Source organism: Pongo pygmaeus, chromosome 5 (genome assembly GCF_028885625.2).
Source record: "Pongo pygmaeus isolate AG05252 chromosome 5, NHGRI_mPonPyg2-v2.0_pri, whole genome shotgun sequence".
NCBI classification, from domain to species: domain Eukaryota; kingdom Metazoa; phylum Chordata; class Mammalia; order Primates; family Hominidae; genus Pongo; species Pongo pygmaeus.
The window spans coordinates 42994674-43011103 of record NC_072378.2 but is presented as its reverse complement, the minus strand read 5'-3'; the positions used below and the strand labels follow the sequence as shown (position 1 = coordinate 43011103).

The 16430-nt window shown below is 38.0% G+C and overlaps 1 protein-coding gene across 7 annotated transcripts in view; it reads right to left on the bottom strand.

The window, feature by feature from the left end:
• The window catches only part of UBR2 (ubiquitin protein ligase E3 component n-recognin 2), a 129044-nt gene that overhangs the window by 45778 nt on the left and 66836 nt on the right, over nt 1-16430 (bottom strand). For 5 of the 7 annotated variants that reach the window (XR_010126837.1, XM_054493387.2, XM_054493386.2 and 2 more), the window contains exons 12-21: nt 13897-14060; nt 13708-13807; nt 11065-11193; nt 9403-9586; nt 6355-6416; nt 4935-5045; nt 4143-4208; nt 2288-2410; nt 2088-2151; nt 1032-1156 (exon numbers count right to left, since the gene is read on the bottom strand). Coding sequence is in view for 4 of the 7 variants with exons in the window: in XM_054493387.2 (XP_054349362.2) it covers nt 1032-1156; nt 2088-2151; nt 2288-2410; nt 4143-4208; nt 4935-5045; nt 6355-6416; nt 9403-9586; nt 11065-11193; nt 13708-13807; nt 13897-14060 (1128 nt within the window). In the remaining 3 variants the exon portion in view is untranslated. Of the gene's footprint in view, nt 1-1031; nt 1157-2087; nt 2152-2287; nt 2411-4142; nt 4209-4934; nt 5046-6354; nt 6417-9402; nt 9587-11064; nt 11194-12321; nt 12369-13707; nt 13808-13896; nt 14061-16430 lie in introns of those variants that run through there. The other 2 variants (XR_010126838.1, XR_010126839.1) reach the window with 2 other exon arrangements.

Here is a 16430-nt window from a genome sequence, read left to right as displayed (position 1 = left end):
AGATACCAGTAGCATCCCACACCCTGCCCTGAGTAGTGACAGTCACAGATGTCCCCTGGGGGGCAAAATTGTCCTCAGTTGAGAATCACTGTTTTAGATACATATAGTCCTATTTATAGATGAAATGGTAAATATAGTATTCTCTAGGAAATAATACAGTGGGGCACAGAGGTTAGTGGTTGGGGTATAGATGAAACCAGACTGGCCTCTGTTGAAGCTGGTGATGGGCTTGTTATATTACATTTTTTAATCTCTATAGATGTTTGAAATATTTATAATACAAAGTTTAAAAGTATTACTATGCAACAAAGATAAGATAGGTTGAAATCTCAGAAAAATAAATGTTAATTAAAGTTGAAGGTTTTGATCTATGTTTCAAATTAGGGCAAACATTTTGAAAAGCCCCAATGAAAACAAAGTCCCTTCTCAATTATAAGGGTTGAGTTTCTGAAAAGCCCCATGGCTGAAATATAGGTTGCTGGGGAACCTATCACCCCTGGAAGGAAAAACAGTTGCAATTTAACCTATGAATGTCCTTTTCACTATTATTTTACATTCACTAAAATGAAACAAAGGCTCGTCATTAAGAAGACTCTGGAGGCCAAGAAGGAAAAAGCTTAGGAAAACATTATTTATTCTACTCAGCATAGGTGAGTAGGCACTTCTGACTCCCTTCCTCAATATACTAGGTTACAAAGCATTATCCACACCCATAGCAACTTTGTACTAAAGACCCTATAATGACACTTTCTGTGGGGTACAAACCTTAGTTCTGAGGTTTGGGCTTACTTTTTGTTTAGTGTCCTTATCTTCTTCAAGGCTTTATTGTAAAAGATTCTATTACTATTCTGTTTTCTACTCCTATTCTCTTTTTCTAATTATTTATAATAAGAGTGACTGGAATTACACACATCCCATGATAATAGATTTTACAATTGTGAGAAAGGTATACAGAAGTAAATCTATAGATACTAGACTGATAGGCAGGGAAAAGTTTCTACAGTTTTCTTTTTAGAAATGTAGGTACTTACATCTTCAGGTAAAGACTTTACCAATTCACTATGAGCCATAGGCTTGATACTCAACTGATGGATAATCTCTCGCTTGATTTCATCTGTAGCATTTACCTGTCCAACTCCAGGACTAAATCTCTCTCCTGTCAAAAATGGAAAAGTATATACACATACATTTAACATAATCACAATACTTTTGTGATATATACTTATAATTCATGCAGCATGTTATATTTCTCTAAGTCTGTCTGAGCAATGGGAAAGTAATGACTGTTCTGGCAATAAGCCAGGGAGAGCAGCAGCTCCTGACCATGCTTCTGCATCTCAGACCCAACACGTGAGGGCAGGCTTTAGGCAGTGGAGAGAGCTCTTGTTGCTGTTTTGAAAGAATGGGATCAGAAATGTGGGAAGGGATTAAATGTGGTCAAGGAAACTGCATTTACCCCATTTTCCTTGTGGCAGCAAGGAGGGAGAGCCTTCCTTTCCCCTACTATCTAGTGGCAAATAAAATACCAGCTTCGGAGACCTTCTTCATTGGTATCATTTCCTGACAGTAGCCAGTATTCTCTGCTCTATGGACTACAGAGGGTCTAAAACAGTAGTAAAGGACTGAAAATATAGGTAATAAGGAAAGAAATCCACATCTATTAGCCATAGGTCTCCTTTAGCTTGGAATTATTGTATCTGAAGTCAAGAAGATACTTTTGTACCACAAACCCATGGAGAGAAACATAGTTAAGATATAAATCAAGAGTAAATAGATCTTAAATATCCTATTCCTCGCTTGCTAAATTCTCCTGTCCCCCGCTCCCCCCACCACCACCTCGCAAAATACAGTCTTCCAGTTTATTCTGCTTCAGTAGTTGTATTTTCTCCTTCTTCCAAAGCACCACAGTGCTATTACTCTCAATATTACAGTAACCAGAGGGGAGAAAAAGAGAAATATTCCAATTCTCTTCCCCTAAGACTGAGCATCCTCTCAAAACAAAGGAAACACAGGCCAGAAATTCCAAACTATTTGCTACTATAAATGTCAATGTAATTTATTAAATGCCTCAAACAATTTAAACTTACCAACAAGCATTATAATGAGGTATAGCATTTCTTCTATTAGAGTATTGTTCTGCTGAACAACATCCTATAACAAGTGAGGGAAGATAAAGTTCAGAGATAAGAATATGCATATTGCATAATCTCAGAGGATTAACATATCCAAAAAGAAGGAAAGATGCTTCTTTAGCAATGTGTTGTGGTTTCATAAAACACGTTCTTACCTTATGGGTAATCTCAGAACTAAATCTTTTTCCATAGTCTGGAGTACTGAAAATCTGATAAAGTTCAAAGCGGCTGAGCATGATCATCAGGAAATGATTTGGATCCATCATGGAGACACCTGTCTTTTTTTTTTTTTTTTTTTAATGTTTGAGATAAAGGAAAAGAGGAAGGTCAAAGGGGCCACTATTGAAACAATTAGTGAGAGATAGTTTGGCTTGCACAAGAGAAAGCAGTTTACCAATCCTAAAAGGTTCACCAATCCCAATAAAAGATGAAAACCCATTTAACCTCGATCCCTACTTGTGGTAGCAGGCAAGTGTGGAAAGGAATCTAAATTGGTAAAACAAAATACAAACAAGCCCCAAACCTAAGCCCACCCAGCACAGTAACACAGACTATGAGTTCCCTTTCCTTCTAATGCTTTGAAATAATTGTATTCCTATGAATTCAGTGCCAAAATTTTATTTTGGGGCTCGCTGATCACTGTTTGGACTTGGAAATGTGGTATATTAATTAACCTTCTAGTATTTTAAAAATACAGATCATATTAAACTATTATCAAGATCTCCTAACCTATTTTTTTCTGGTAAGCATTATACTGACTGAAGTGACAGCTTTTAAATATTAGTTTCAATTCTCTTTTAATTCCATTTGTATAAACTATAAATAAACCTAGATTTTGTTCTGAACTAATTTTTTTTTGAAATATACATTTCTTGACTTTATTTTTATTTATTTATTTTTTGAGACGGAGTCTCATTCTGTTGCCCAGCTTGGAGTCCAGTGGAGTGATCTCAGCTCATTGCAACCTCCGCCTCCCAAGTTTAAGTGATTCTCCTGCCTTGGCCTCCCAAGTAGCTGGGACTACAGGCGCATGACACCATGCCAGGCTAATTTCTGTAATTTTAGTAGAGACAGGGTTTCGCCATGTTGGCCAGGCTGGACTCAAACTCCTGACCTCAGGTGATCCACACGCCTCAGCCTCCCAAAAGGCTGGGATTACAGGTGTGAGCCTCTGTGCCTAGCCAGCTTTATTTTTCTATAATGACTAAATCCATTCAGCAGTAACAGAGAACAACTACTATGTGACAAGCACTATGCAAGGCAAAAGGGACAAAAAAAGAAACAAGATATAACTGCCATGGTTTAGTGGGTGGGGGTAGGGTGCTGAAGAGTAAACAGTAATCACAGTCCAGGGTTGTGAGTGCTATGGCAGGGTTAAATACCACGCTAGGGTCCTCACAAAAGGGACACGTAGCCAAGTTTTAGTATGTCAGGGAAGGCTTCCCGGAGGAAGTAATGCTAAAGTAAACACAGAGACAAGCAGGAAAATAAGTTAGCTACGTAAATGGAAAAAGAAGGGGTGGGTAACTTAGGGAGCAAAAGAAATAAATATGCAGAGTTTAAGATGTATGAGAATATGGCAAATTCAGGGAACTTCAATGTAGTTAAGTATCGCAGTCCTTGAAAATTAAGGGGTTTAAACTAAGAGGTTTAACATTAGTACATTAGTTAAAGAACCAGAGGACAATGAAGAAAGGATGGCTTCCAGGTATATGACTTTAGCAACTAGGTAGACTGTGGAACAATTCACCAAGGTAGGGAAGTGAAGACAGGAAGAAGGTATGGAGGAAACATGAGGAGTTATTCTGAACACGTTTAATCTGAAGTGTGTCTAGGAAATATAGATGGCAATGATCTAAAGGCTGTTAGCCATATGAGTTTGGAGCTTAGGAGACAGGGCTAGGCTGGAGTTGTAGATTTGGGAGTGATCGCAAGTGACTGAATTCTATGGAAATAACAAGAAGCAAAGAGTCCCCACAACCTTTAAGTTCAATGCTTTTAATTCATTACCTGAAGCATTACTACATCCTTGTCAAACATCTCACGTCTGCATTTCACATTATGGTAGTAATAAATCTAAAAAAAAATTAGTAATTATATTGAGTAAATAGTTTTTATTGGTTCAGGCTCTCTCTCCTAATCCTTCCCCAAAAGCACAAGTTCGTACAAGAATGTGTGCATGTGTGATGTGGTTTCTCTAACAATTAACATTATCTTAGTATAGATTAATTAATTACAGATTTTCACATTACAGTGGTCATGATATGGTTCACATTTTGCAGCTAACTTGCTGGGTTTCTGAATAAAGTAAAAGGTTGTGGTCTCAGGAAGGTTAGGAGCTACCAAACACAGGAGAAAAAAAAATCTGTTTACGGCTATACCACCCCAAATGCGCCAGATCTTGTCTGATCTTAGGAAAAAAAAAAAAAAATTCATTCCAAGCCTATGTGAGGTCTATAAAAAGTAAAACCTCAATTTTACAGCTATATTAAAAGGCCTTTTATCTTTTAATTCAATTTAACTTAAATAGATAAAATCTGGATTTTTATTTTTTAATATCCAACTTTGTTCCAAAAAATTATTTCAAGTAAAAATCATGACCACTGTTGTTCATTTCTACTTTTTCCATTATTTCTTGACAAACTATGAATAAAAGTTTTAAGAAACTGTTTGTTTTATCATTAATCCTTTCAAACAATTTTAATATAGATACTCAGCTTTCACTAAGTCCACTGAAAATTACAACCTTCACAGAAACCAAGAATGGAATGAAAACTCTTCATAGAATTAGAAAACACTTACCTGGTTTACTAGAGAGAACCCATTTCTTCTCCACATTCCGGCATGTACTTGGGCACATAGAACAAGACATCTAAGAGGGTGTTCTATCAACATGGGTGGGCTAAGTTCACTCTATATATACAAAAAATAAAAAAACAGAAAACAAAAAAAAACACACACATAAAATCAGTTCTAAAAAGAAGTTTGGTTGATAGGGATAAATGCTTTTATAAAACACAATATAAATTATTATTATTATTTTTTGAGACAGAGTCTCACTCTGTCACCCAGGCTGTAGTGCAACGGTGCAATCTCGGCCTCCCGGGTTCAAGCGATTCTCCTGCCTCACCCTCCCGAGTAGCTGGGATTACAGGCATGAGCCAACACGCCTGGCCAATTTTTATATTTTTAGTAGAGATGGGGACTCACCATGTTGGCTAGGTTGGTCTTGAACTCCTGACCTCAGGTGATCCACCAGCCTCAGCTTCCCAAAGTGCTGCGATTACAGGTGTGGGCCACTGTGCCCGGCCTTATTTATTTTAATTATTTTAAGATATGTTTGTGTGATGGTTAGTTTTATATATCAACTTAGCAAGGCTATGATATCCCATTTATGGTCAACAGCAATCTAATGTTGCTATGAAGGTATTTTTTACACCTTTAAAATGATTAACATTTAAATCATAGACTGGCTGGGCATGGTGGCTCACACCTGTAATCCCAGCACTTTGGGAGGCTGAGGCAGGTGGATCACCTGAGATCAGGAGTTCGAGACCAGCCTGGGCAACATGGTGAAACCCTGTCACTACTAAAAATACAAAAATTAGCCGAGAGTGGTGGCAGGCACCTGTATTCCAGCTTCTTGGGCGGCTGAGGCAGGAGAATTCCTTGAACCACAGAGGTAAAGGTTGCAGCGAGCTGAGATTGCGCCACTGCATTCCAGCCTGGGTGACAGAGTGAGACTCTGTCTAAAAAAAAAAAAAAAAAAAAAAATCACAGACTCTGAGTAAAGCAGATTACCCTCCAAACATGGGTGGGCTTCATCAGTTCAGTTGAAGGCCTTGAGAAAAGACTGATGTCCCCCATGGAAGAAGGAATTCTGCCTTTATGACAGCCACTGTACTCAAGACTGCAACATCAACTCTTCCCTGGGTCTCTCCAGTCTGCTAGGCTCCCCTGCATATTTCAGACTTGCCAGATTTCAGCCCCCACAATTTCATGAGCCAGTTGCTTACAACAAATCTCTGTCTCTCTCTCTATATATGTATCTATACACACACACACACACACACACACACACACACACACATACACACACATATACATATCTTACTGGTTCTGTTCCTCTGGAGAACCCAAACTAAAAATGTGTTTCAAAGTGATTTCAAATACAAAGAACATAATAAATAGGTATTCACTTTTAAATGTATGCACCACTTACTAGAGGTAGGAGCTCTGGAAATTTATATGCCACTTCACTTTTGCTTAATAATACATGTAAACCTGCATGAAAGAACAAACAAAAAACAGTATTTCTATCAGTAAAAATCATTTAGGAAAAATACCTTAAATATTCACTCAACTTTATATCTAACTTCTTTTCTCTTTGGGAACCTATCAAATTACCAATTAAGATAGAAAATGAACTATATTCATAAGAGGCTTTTTATTATTATTATTATTTTTTTTGAGACGGAGTCTTGCTCTGTCACCTGGCTGGAGTGCAATGGCGCGATCTTGGATCACTGCAAGCTCTGCCTCCCGGGTTCACGCCATTCTCCTGCCTCAGCCTCCCGAGTAGCTGGGACCACAGGTGCCCGCCACCACGCCTGGCTAATAAAAGAGGCTTTTTAATGCTTCTCATGAATCTGTTATCAAAGGCACACTTAGAACTAGTCTTAGTTGTACGTACTAATACACACTGATGACATTTTAAAAGCTATCAAAACAATTTATATACACGTTATACCAACTTTAAGAGTTGTATTTCACTGGGCCATGGAATTTGTTCCCATTTAAAGTATAGCAGTGAGAGATCCTTCTGGCCACTGAACGGAGAAACTGGCCCTGGAATTCACGGTCCTTACTGATACTGACCTTCGAATTAAGTTCCCCAGAACTTTCAGTTTAGGATCAAAGCCTCCTTAGTTTCTAACCTCAAGGGATCTTGGCTGACTGCAACCTCCACCTCCCAGGTTCAAGCGATTCTCCTGCCTCAGCCTCCTGAGCAGAGCAGCTGGGACTACAGGTGCACTCCACCACACCCAGCTAATTTTTTTTATTTTTAGTAGAGACGGGGTTTTGCCATGTTGGCCAAGCTGGTCTCGAACTCCTGACCTCAGGTGATCTGCCGGCCTCGGCCTCCCAAAGTGCTGGGATTACAGTCATGAGCCACCACGCCCAGCCTTCAGTTCATTCTGAATGTGTTCTGTTTATGCTATTGTTTAAACAGAGGACACCCTTTAAAGTCTTATCAATATATAATGGCCACTTACTCAAGCCTGGTTTGAGGCTTTCTTCATCTAGGAAAACTTGAACTACTAATGCCATTCTAATAGCTTATTCTCAATATTTACTGCTCAAACTCCATTAGCACTTGCTTCAAACTGTCCATGAACTGTTTTGTGTTGGTTTACTAGATTTCCAATTAGATTATAAGCAGTTAGGCTAAGGTTTATGAAATACAATGAAATGAATACTCAAAAATATTCACACAACAGCTTTGAGGGAGGTAAAAACCTAGGCAGAAATTAGTACATTTTTAGAGTATTGACTTTTTTCACTGTAGATAACTAACAGCATCAGCTTCCTCCCATAAAATTAGACTTTTTTTTTTTTTTTTTTTTTTTTTGAGACAGAGTCTCACTCAGATTTTTAAAGGCAGAAGAGATCAGTGGCTCAGTTGGAGACAGGACTCATTACTCAATTTCTTGCCTTTTTTTTTGTTTTTTTTTAAGGGCATGTGCAGGGCATGCCACGCTGCACCTGCATGCTACTTCCACATGCATGCCTCACTTTCTTGCCTTCTATTCAATACTTTTCCACAACACCATGCCATCAGTTGCCTGTGTTGAGGATCGACAGTTCAGTTGCTCAAAACACTTATAAAAACAAAACTGGGCCTGAACAAGTTATAGAAATAAGAGAGATTTCTTCTTATGATCATGATTTCATTCTAGGTAATGGTCTATTGTACCATTTTAATATTCATATGTCTAGGAATAACAACTTTATAAGCCTCAGAGTAAGTAATTATCTTAAATTACCATGACTTCAATAATATACCCATGGCAAGGGTCTATCAGTGGGATAGGTCTCAGAACAATGAAAAAAAATGCCTTCAGAATGAAAGAGGAATCATTACTACTGACCCCATATACATTAAAAGGATAATGAAGGAATATTAACAACTCTAGGCCCACAAATCTGATAACTTAGATGAAATGGATCAATTCCTTGAAAGACACAAACTACCAAAACTCACACAAGGAGAAACAGATAATCTAAACAGGCCCGTATCTATTAAAGAAATTGAGTCAATTATTAATAACCTTCCAAAAACTAAAACATCAGATGAGATGACTTCACTGGTGAATTCTGTCAAACATTTAAGGAAGAAATGAAACAAATTCTCTACAATCTCCTCCAGAAAAAAACAAAACAAAACAAAAAACACACGCTCACATCACATTAAGCTACTGAGCCACAAACTTCACATAAATTACGTATTTTACAATGAGTAAACTACCTTCAAAATTTCTTTCTGTTCTGAGTTAAAATGAACTAAAGAAAACAACAGTGTGTGAGCAAGAAAAGAATACCTAGAATCAAGAAATATGAAAGCTGTACTGAAATGAGTCTGCAGAGATGGATAAGTGCATATTCAAAGTCTTTGGCCACGTAAGATGGCAGCTTCAGACATTCTGCCAATTAATTAGAAGTGGCTTATAAATCAACTACTTGAAATTAAAAGAATTATCACCCCATTATGGCCTTGTTCTTGACCTGTTGCGTAAAAAGCTATCAATAAATATATGAAACAGCTCAGAGGGAGAGAAAAAAGGAGAATAGAAAATCTAGGGTGGCTTCAAGTGATTAGCAATTGCTTAAGTGACAGATTGAATGGTAACATAGACTTTGAAGCTGGATTCGGTGAAATGATAAAATCTGTGGTATCTGTAAAGTCTAAAGGAGCACTATGGCATAACGGCTATAAACATGGCCTCTGGTGCCAAACTTCCTCATAATGCCAACTGATTCTTTCTTGTTGTGTGACTTACTAAGCAAGTCACTCTCTATGCCTCTGTCTTCCCATCTGTGAAGCAAGCTTAATAATAATACCTACTTCACAGGACGATGTGATGACTGGATAAGTTGATGTAGAAATCGCAGAATAACGTCTGGCACAAAGTAAGTATTCACAGATATTAAACACAAACAACAATTTAAAAGATAATTTTAGGGTTTTATTTTAGGGGAAATGCTTTACCTGCAAGTAAGCGAGAAACTGGGAGGTGAATGCTAACTTTTTCTTGGGAAACACAGTATCTGATAGTTTCCACTGAATGTCCACAAATGCTTAGTGTGATTGGCTGTTCACCATCAGTATAACCACCATGACACTGCATCAGTACAGCGAGACATTTCTTGTAAGCTTCAATTAACACTTTTTCCTAAAAAAGAGGGTTTTTCTGTAAGTTACTCAAAAGGTTGAGTTTCTACAACATTGAATAAGCTCCTTAAATTCAATGAGTAAGTACCTCAAATAACAATTTGGGCAAAACCAAACTCAATCCTCCCTCCCAAATTTGGTCCCTCTTCCAGGGTCCCTCATCTCAGTTAATGACACATTTACCCATATAGTGCAGAAATCTAGAAGTTATTCCAATACCCTCCTTTCCCCCATTCCCCATTGTCCAATCTATTACCAAGCTGGCAACTTCATCTTCTAAGTTTCTCTCAAAACTTGCTACTTTTCTCTATCTCTAGTAAACTCCAAGGCATTGCCAAGCATCTCTCTATTAAATTCCTGCTTTGACTCTTGCCCCCTTCATCCATTCTCCATACAGAGCAATTTTAAAAAACATGTAAATTGAATCATGTCACTGTATGGAGAATGGATAAAGGGGGCAAGAGTTGAAGCAGGGAATTTAATAGAGAGATGGTAATCTCTAAAGGCTTCCCACTTCAAATAAAATGCAGGCTGAGTGTGGTGGCTCACGCCGGTAATTCCAAGACTTTGGGAGGCCAAGGCAAGCAGATCGCTTGAGCCCAGGAATTCAAGACCAGCCTGGGCAACACGGTGAAACCCTGTCTCTACAAAAAATAGAAAAATTAGCCAGGTGTGGTGGTGTGTGTTTGTTGTCCCAGCTACTCAGGAGGCTGAGGTGGGAGGATCACCTAAGCCCACGGAGGTCGAGGCTGCAGTGAGCCAGGATTGCACCACTGCACTCTGGCCTTGGCAACAGAGTGAGCTGTGTCTCACAAAAAAAAAAAAAAAAAAAAAAGAATTATATTCAAAACTTCTTTCCATGGCCAAGGCCCCAAAAAATCACTCCTGTGCCCAAATCTCTGTTCTCTACTTCTGTGCTCCAACCACAGACCTTTCTATAGCTCCTAGGACTATCCTAGTCCCTGTCATCACAGACTATAATGCAGCTGTCTTCTCAGTCAGGAATATCATTTACTCTTTGTTCTGTTAACTTTTATAGATTGTTCAGACCTTACAGAAACCTCCCTAACCTCATAATGTACACAGGCTCTCATCTAGACTTTATCGCCAAAGGAAGGCCAAAATAATTTTAAGACACATGACAAATGTACCAATAATAAAACTTTATTTTTGAATAAATTTATAAACTACCATTTTTATATTCTCAAAGTCTAGAAGGGATTATGGAAAAAAAAACAAAGATAGTTACATTAGGGAAGAGACAATTTGGATTATTTCTTTCTCTATTTTTCAAGTTTTTCCTAAGGCTGTAGAATTTTAAAATTTTACTGAGTTTATAGGTGGAGAAGGAAAATATGCTGTTTAACAAACTAAGTATCACCACTATTTTCTCCAGATCTCCTTGGAATTTACTTAGGATTCTGCTTATTCCTCCCTCTTCCACTTTCCTCCTATTCCCCGCACCTAGAAGAAACTCACATCTGAAGCACACCAGTCCTGCATCATTGAAATGACATGTGTTAATTTCATTTGTAGTGTGAAGGCTGCTTCCCACTCTGGTTCCATTTCAATATGTTGTCCTACTTGACGTGTAATTGGATCCATTCCCTTAAAGGAAGTGAAAAAATTATATATGAATGAAAATTATAGTTGTTCTTTTATATGGAAACCTAAGAAGTAACGTAGAAGAAATATATATTGATTATAAAAACATAGAAGGTATAAGTTTTAACAGGAAACTTCAAGTACTATGAGAAGTAATAGCTTTTAAAATTCTGTGTTTATACAACATTCTCTAAAATATAAATTTAGAAATCCCAATAAACGCATTATTTCAGAGGTATCATCCAAGATCTGTTTTAGGCAATAAAATACTTCAATATTTCACTGCAATAATCCTTCCTTTTTAGCTCTATTGTCTATAGAAAAAATTGTTAAAAGAAATGTGACAAGTTTTTAAAATGTTATTGAATTTATAACTGTATTTTATAATAAAGTTTTAATATTATGTCCTAATATGCAATTAAAAGTTTTCACAGAGCCTGAAAGAAGGCAAAACAATAAATAGCTTTTAATTAAAATTACTGTTCAGAAACTAGCCTAACTATTCTAGTATGTCAGAACTTATTAAACAATAGAGAATACAGAATACTTCAAGTATCAAAAATGACCAAAGTAGCTACTGTTTTCACAGATACATAAAAAACATAGTAGTATTATAATAAATTAAACACCCATGAACTACCACCCAACCTAGGAACTAGAATGGTAAGTCAGGCCAGACATGGTGGCCCACGCCTGTAATCCCAGCACTCTGGGAGGCTGAGGTGGGTGGATCACTTGAGGTCAGGAATTCAAGACCAGCCTGGCCAACATGGCGAAACCCTGTCTCTACTAACAATACAAAAATTAGCTGGGTGTGGTGGCGTGCACCTGTAATCCCAGCTACTCGGGAGGCTGAGGCAGAAGAATTGCTTGAACCTTGGAGGCAGAGGTTGCAGCGAGCCAAGATCGCGCCACTGCACTCCCGCCTGGGCGACAGAGCAAACCTCCACCTCCAAAATAAATAAATAAATAAAAATAAATTCAAACAAATAAAAATAAAAATGGTAAGTCAACTTTGGTCATTCCTTTTCTTAAGAAAGCCAGGTGGCTACTAAAGAAATCATAATAGTACTTGCTCAGATTTTTAGAGACGTCACCTATCTTCTTATAGTTATAACTGGTTAAATATACCTGTTCGTTTCTACTTCTAGATTCTGTTTTGTATATAGGGATGTTTCCTAAAAAGAGAATTAAACAGGGGAAAAAGGTCTACACTGTATTATATAAATATCACATGAAGGAGAGAAAAAGAAACACGGAAACATTAAAAAGCAAAATCAAAAATGACTACAGTTTCTCAAATAACTTGACTATACTTCCAAGAAAGCATATTAAAAAAATAAACTTGTAACCTCTAAAGAAAGAACATTAGTGGAAACCAAAGAAATATAAAAGTGGCTGGCGCAGTGGCTCATGCCTGTAATCCCAGCACATTGGGAGGCTGAGGTGGGCGGATCACTTGAGGTCAGAAGTTTGAGATCAGCCTGGACAACTTGCTGAAACCTCGTCTCTACTAAAAATACAAAAAATAGCCAGGCATGGTGGCAGGTGCCTGTAATCCCAGCTACTCAGAAAGCTGAGGTCAGAGAATCACTTGAACCCAGGAGGTGGAGGTTGCAGTGAGCCAAGACTGTGCCATTGTACTCCAGCCTGGGCAACAGAGTGAAAAACTATGTCTCAAACAAAACAAAACAAAACAAAACAAAACAAAAAACAAACAAAAAAACAACCCCCAAAACTGGCCAGGTGTGGTGGCTCACACCTGTAATCCCAGCACTTGGAGAGGTTGAGGTGGGTGGATCACTTGAGGTCAGGAGTTCGAGACCAGCCTGGACAACTTGGTGAAACCCCATCTCTATTAAAAATACAAAAAATTAGCTGGTGTGGTGGTGTATACCTGTAATCCCAGCTATTTGAAAGGGTGAGGCAGGATATTCACTTGAACTCTGGAGGTGGAGATTACAGTGAGCTGAGATTGCGCCACTGCACTCCAGCCTGGGCGACCGAGTGAGACTCCATCTCATAAACAAAACAAAACAAAAAAACCAACCCAGAAAAAACCCAAGAGCAGTAGATGCCGGAATCTTTGCTGGGATCTCCTTTGCTCCATACCTTTCTAAGACTCTCCAATTAAAGAGGAGCTTCCTGGTCAGAATTGCAGCCATCCAAATTGATCTTTTGGAAACGTGCACGAAATGAAAAGATGCGCAGACAGAAAGCTGTTCATTTCAATGAACAACAACAACAACAACAACAACAACAAAGAAGCCGGGCCTGGGTCCGTGCCTGCGCCTCTAGTCCCAAGTAACTTAGGAGGCTGAGGCAGGAGAACCGCCAGAGCTCAGGAGTTCAAAGGTATAGTACACTATGGTTGTGTCTATAACTAGCCACTACACTCCACCCTGGGCAACACAGTGAGACCCCCATCTCTTAAAAAGAAAAATAAAAAAAAAAAAAAAAAAAAAGAGAAAAGAGAAAAAAAAAAGGAAAAAGAAAAGTGTAACAGTTTTTACATACCTGCATACATTTTAGTAATTCCAAAAAGGCATCAAACCCTTCTAGGAACTTCTGCCTCAGCTCATCTGACCATTCAGTTGGTTTGCTAATTAACACATACCTGAACAAGATAAAAGTGACAGTGGCAATTAACATAAACATTGACTTTCTATAAATTGCAACTGGTTTAATAATTAAACAATAACTTACTTGAGATCTAAAATAAGGCTCTGTACTCTCCTAAATTTGAAAGCTTGTAAAGCAGTGTATCGTTCAAACTGAAATCTGCCCTGGGCATCTCGATGTCTCAAATGATCCATAAAAGTCTTAATGATAATGCTCATCAAGTTTTCTTCTGTGATGAGCATTCGAGCCTAAAAACAAAGTTTATCAGAGTGTATGGTAATCAAAAACTCCTAAAAACAAAGTTTATCAGAGTGTATGGTAATCAAAAACTATGTACTAGAAAGACTAAAAAAAAAAGTCACCAACATTGTTTAGCTTCTTCAGTTTAAACCTTTTTCAACACAACTATATATCATAAATGCATCACTGTGTATTTCTAAATAACAATTACTTACTCCAATTGCCATGTGTATGAAGCAACAATTATGCCAGATGCCAGAAAGATGCCAGAATGTTAGAAGACAGTTCCAAGGCTCATTACTCAAAGATAATTCAGGGTGGGGGCTCTGAATCAGGCTGCAAATTTTCCTTAACTGACACATTTAGACACCTATAATGGTATGGTATAGTTATTCTAGGATCCAGAGGTTTACGACATAGATTCTCTAGAACTCAGTATGAGAAACAATATTTTCTCTTAATTTTCTTAGTTGAGATTTATTTTTTGTTTCTTTGTGTGTGTGTGCATGTGTGTACATATATACATATTTTTTTTTTGAATAAGCAAATACATGTAAATGATACTAAATGCAACAGGGAGTCTCCTAGCTCCTGAGGTCTTCTTTCTAAAGGCAAACTCTGTTAATCGTAGTTCCTTGCATATTCTTGCAGAGATGGTATATGTGTGTGTATTTTATATATATATAATTACAGAGCCTGTATTTATATATATATATATAAAATCATAGAGTATATACTACATAATACACACACATATATAAAATGTATAAATACATAAAGTGTGTATTAAGTATACACAAGTATGTATAATTATATCTATCTTTTTCCTACAAAGGATAGCATATTATATTGTTTTGTACCCTTTTCTACTTGATATGGGACAATGTCCCATATCAGTTCATACAAATGCTCGTCATTCTTTTTAACCAGGTCTACTTTTGTATCAGATTTTATTTAGCCAAGCTTTTACTGGTCAGACATTTGGGTTGTTTCCAGTTTTATGCTATTAAAAAAGATGTTGCAACAAATATCCACTGTGTATAGTTGTAGGAATATTTATAGAATAATTTCCTAAAAGTGGAAGTAATCGGTTAAAGAGTATGCACATAATAAATTTTAATGATATCACCAAATTGTTTCCACAAAGAGGCTCAACAATTTTTCTTTCTACCTACAATGTGGGCCACGCCCTCTCATGCCCTCCGTAACACAATATAACTTCAAACATTTTGCTCTTTGCCATTTTGATGGCGTTAATCTGCCCTAGTAGAGTCAGAAAGTCTAATGTTACTTTGAATACTTCATTTTGCACTCTGATACAAAAAAAAGATCATGGATCCTCCCCCTGACATTTTCCAGCCTCAATAGCTACTCTCTCCTAGGATTCTAGAGTGTTATTGATGCTGGGTGACAACTTAAACAGGTCTTGCATAAGTCAAGATCAGGTAATTAGCAACAGAAAAAGTTTCATCAAAACGTAGAACAAGGCCAGGTGCAGTAGCTCACGTCTGTAACGCCAGCACTTTGGGAGGCTGAGGCAGGCGGACTATTTGAGCCCAGTTCGAGATCAGCCTGAGCAACACAGTGAAACCCTGTCTCTATAAAAAATAAAACAATTAGCTGGGTGTGGTGGCATGTACCTGTATTCCCAGCTACCTGGGAGGCTGAGGTGGGAAAATCACCTGAGCCTGGGAGGTCAAGGCTGCAGTTAGCCATGATCACGCCACTCCAGCCTGGGCGACAGAGTGAGACCCTGTCTTAAAAACAAAAAACAAAAAAACCCCAAATAAGTAGGAACAAAAATGCAGAAGACAGAAGTCTAAGAATATATTAAAACTGTATTCTAATATAGATGTTAAATTCTAAAGTCAGCAGATAAGTAGAAAATCTATAGAGTTAAATATACCTTTGAAAACTTCAGGACTTAAAGCAGGCAGTAAGAGGAAGTTTGGTGGACAGACAACTTAATATTGTTAGAAGGTAAACCCCCACCAATCAAGGCACTTACTAGCATTTTTAATTTCAGGTGAATGTTAAAAGAGATGGTTCACATACTGCATAATTTTGGATTGGATTCTAATTGTCTTTAGGGGTGTCAAAAAAAAAAAAATAGGCTGGGTGCAGTGGCTTATGCCTGTTATCCCAGCAAGGGAGGCCGAGGCGGGTGGATCACCTAAGGTCAGGAGTTCGAGGCCAGCTTGGCCAACGTGGTGAAACCACGTCTCTACTAAAAAACACAAAAATTAGCTGGGCGTGGTAGTGGGCTCCTGTAATCCCAGCTACTCGGGAGGCTGAGACAGGAGAACCGCTTGAACCCAGGAGGCAGAGGTTGCAGTGAGCTGAGATCATGCCATTGCACTCCAGCCTAGGCGACAGAG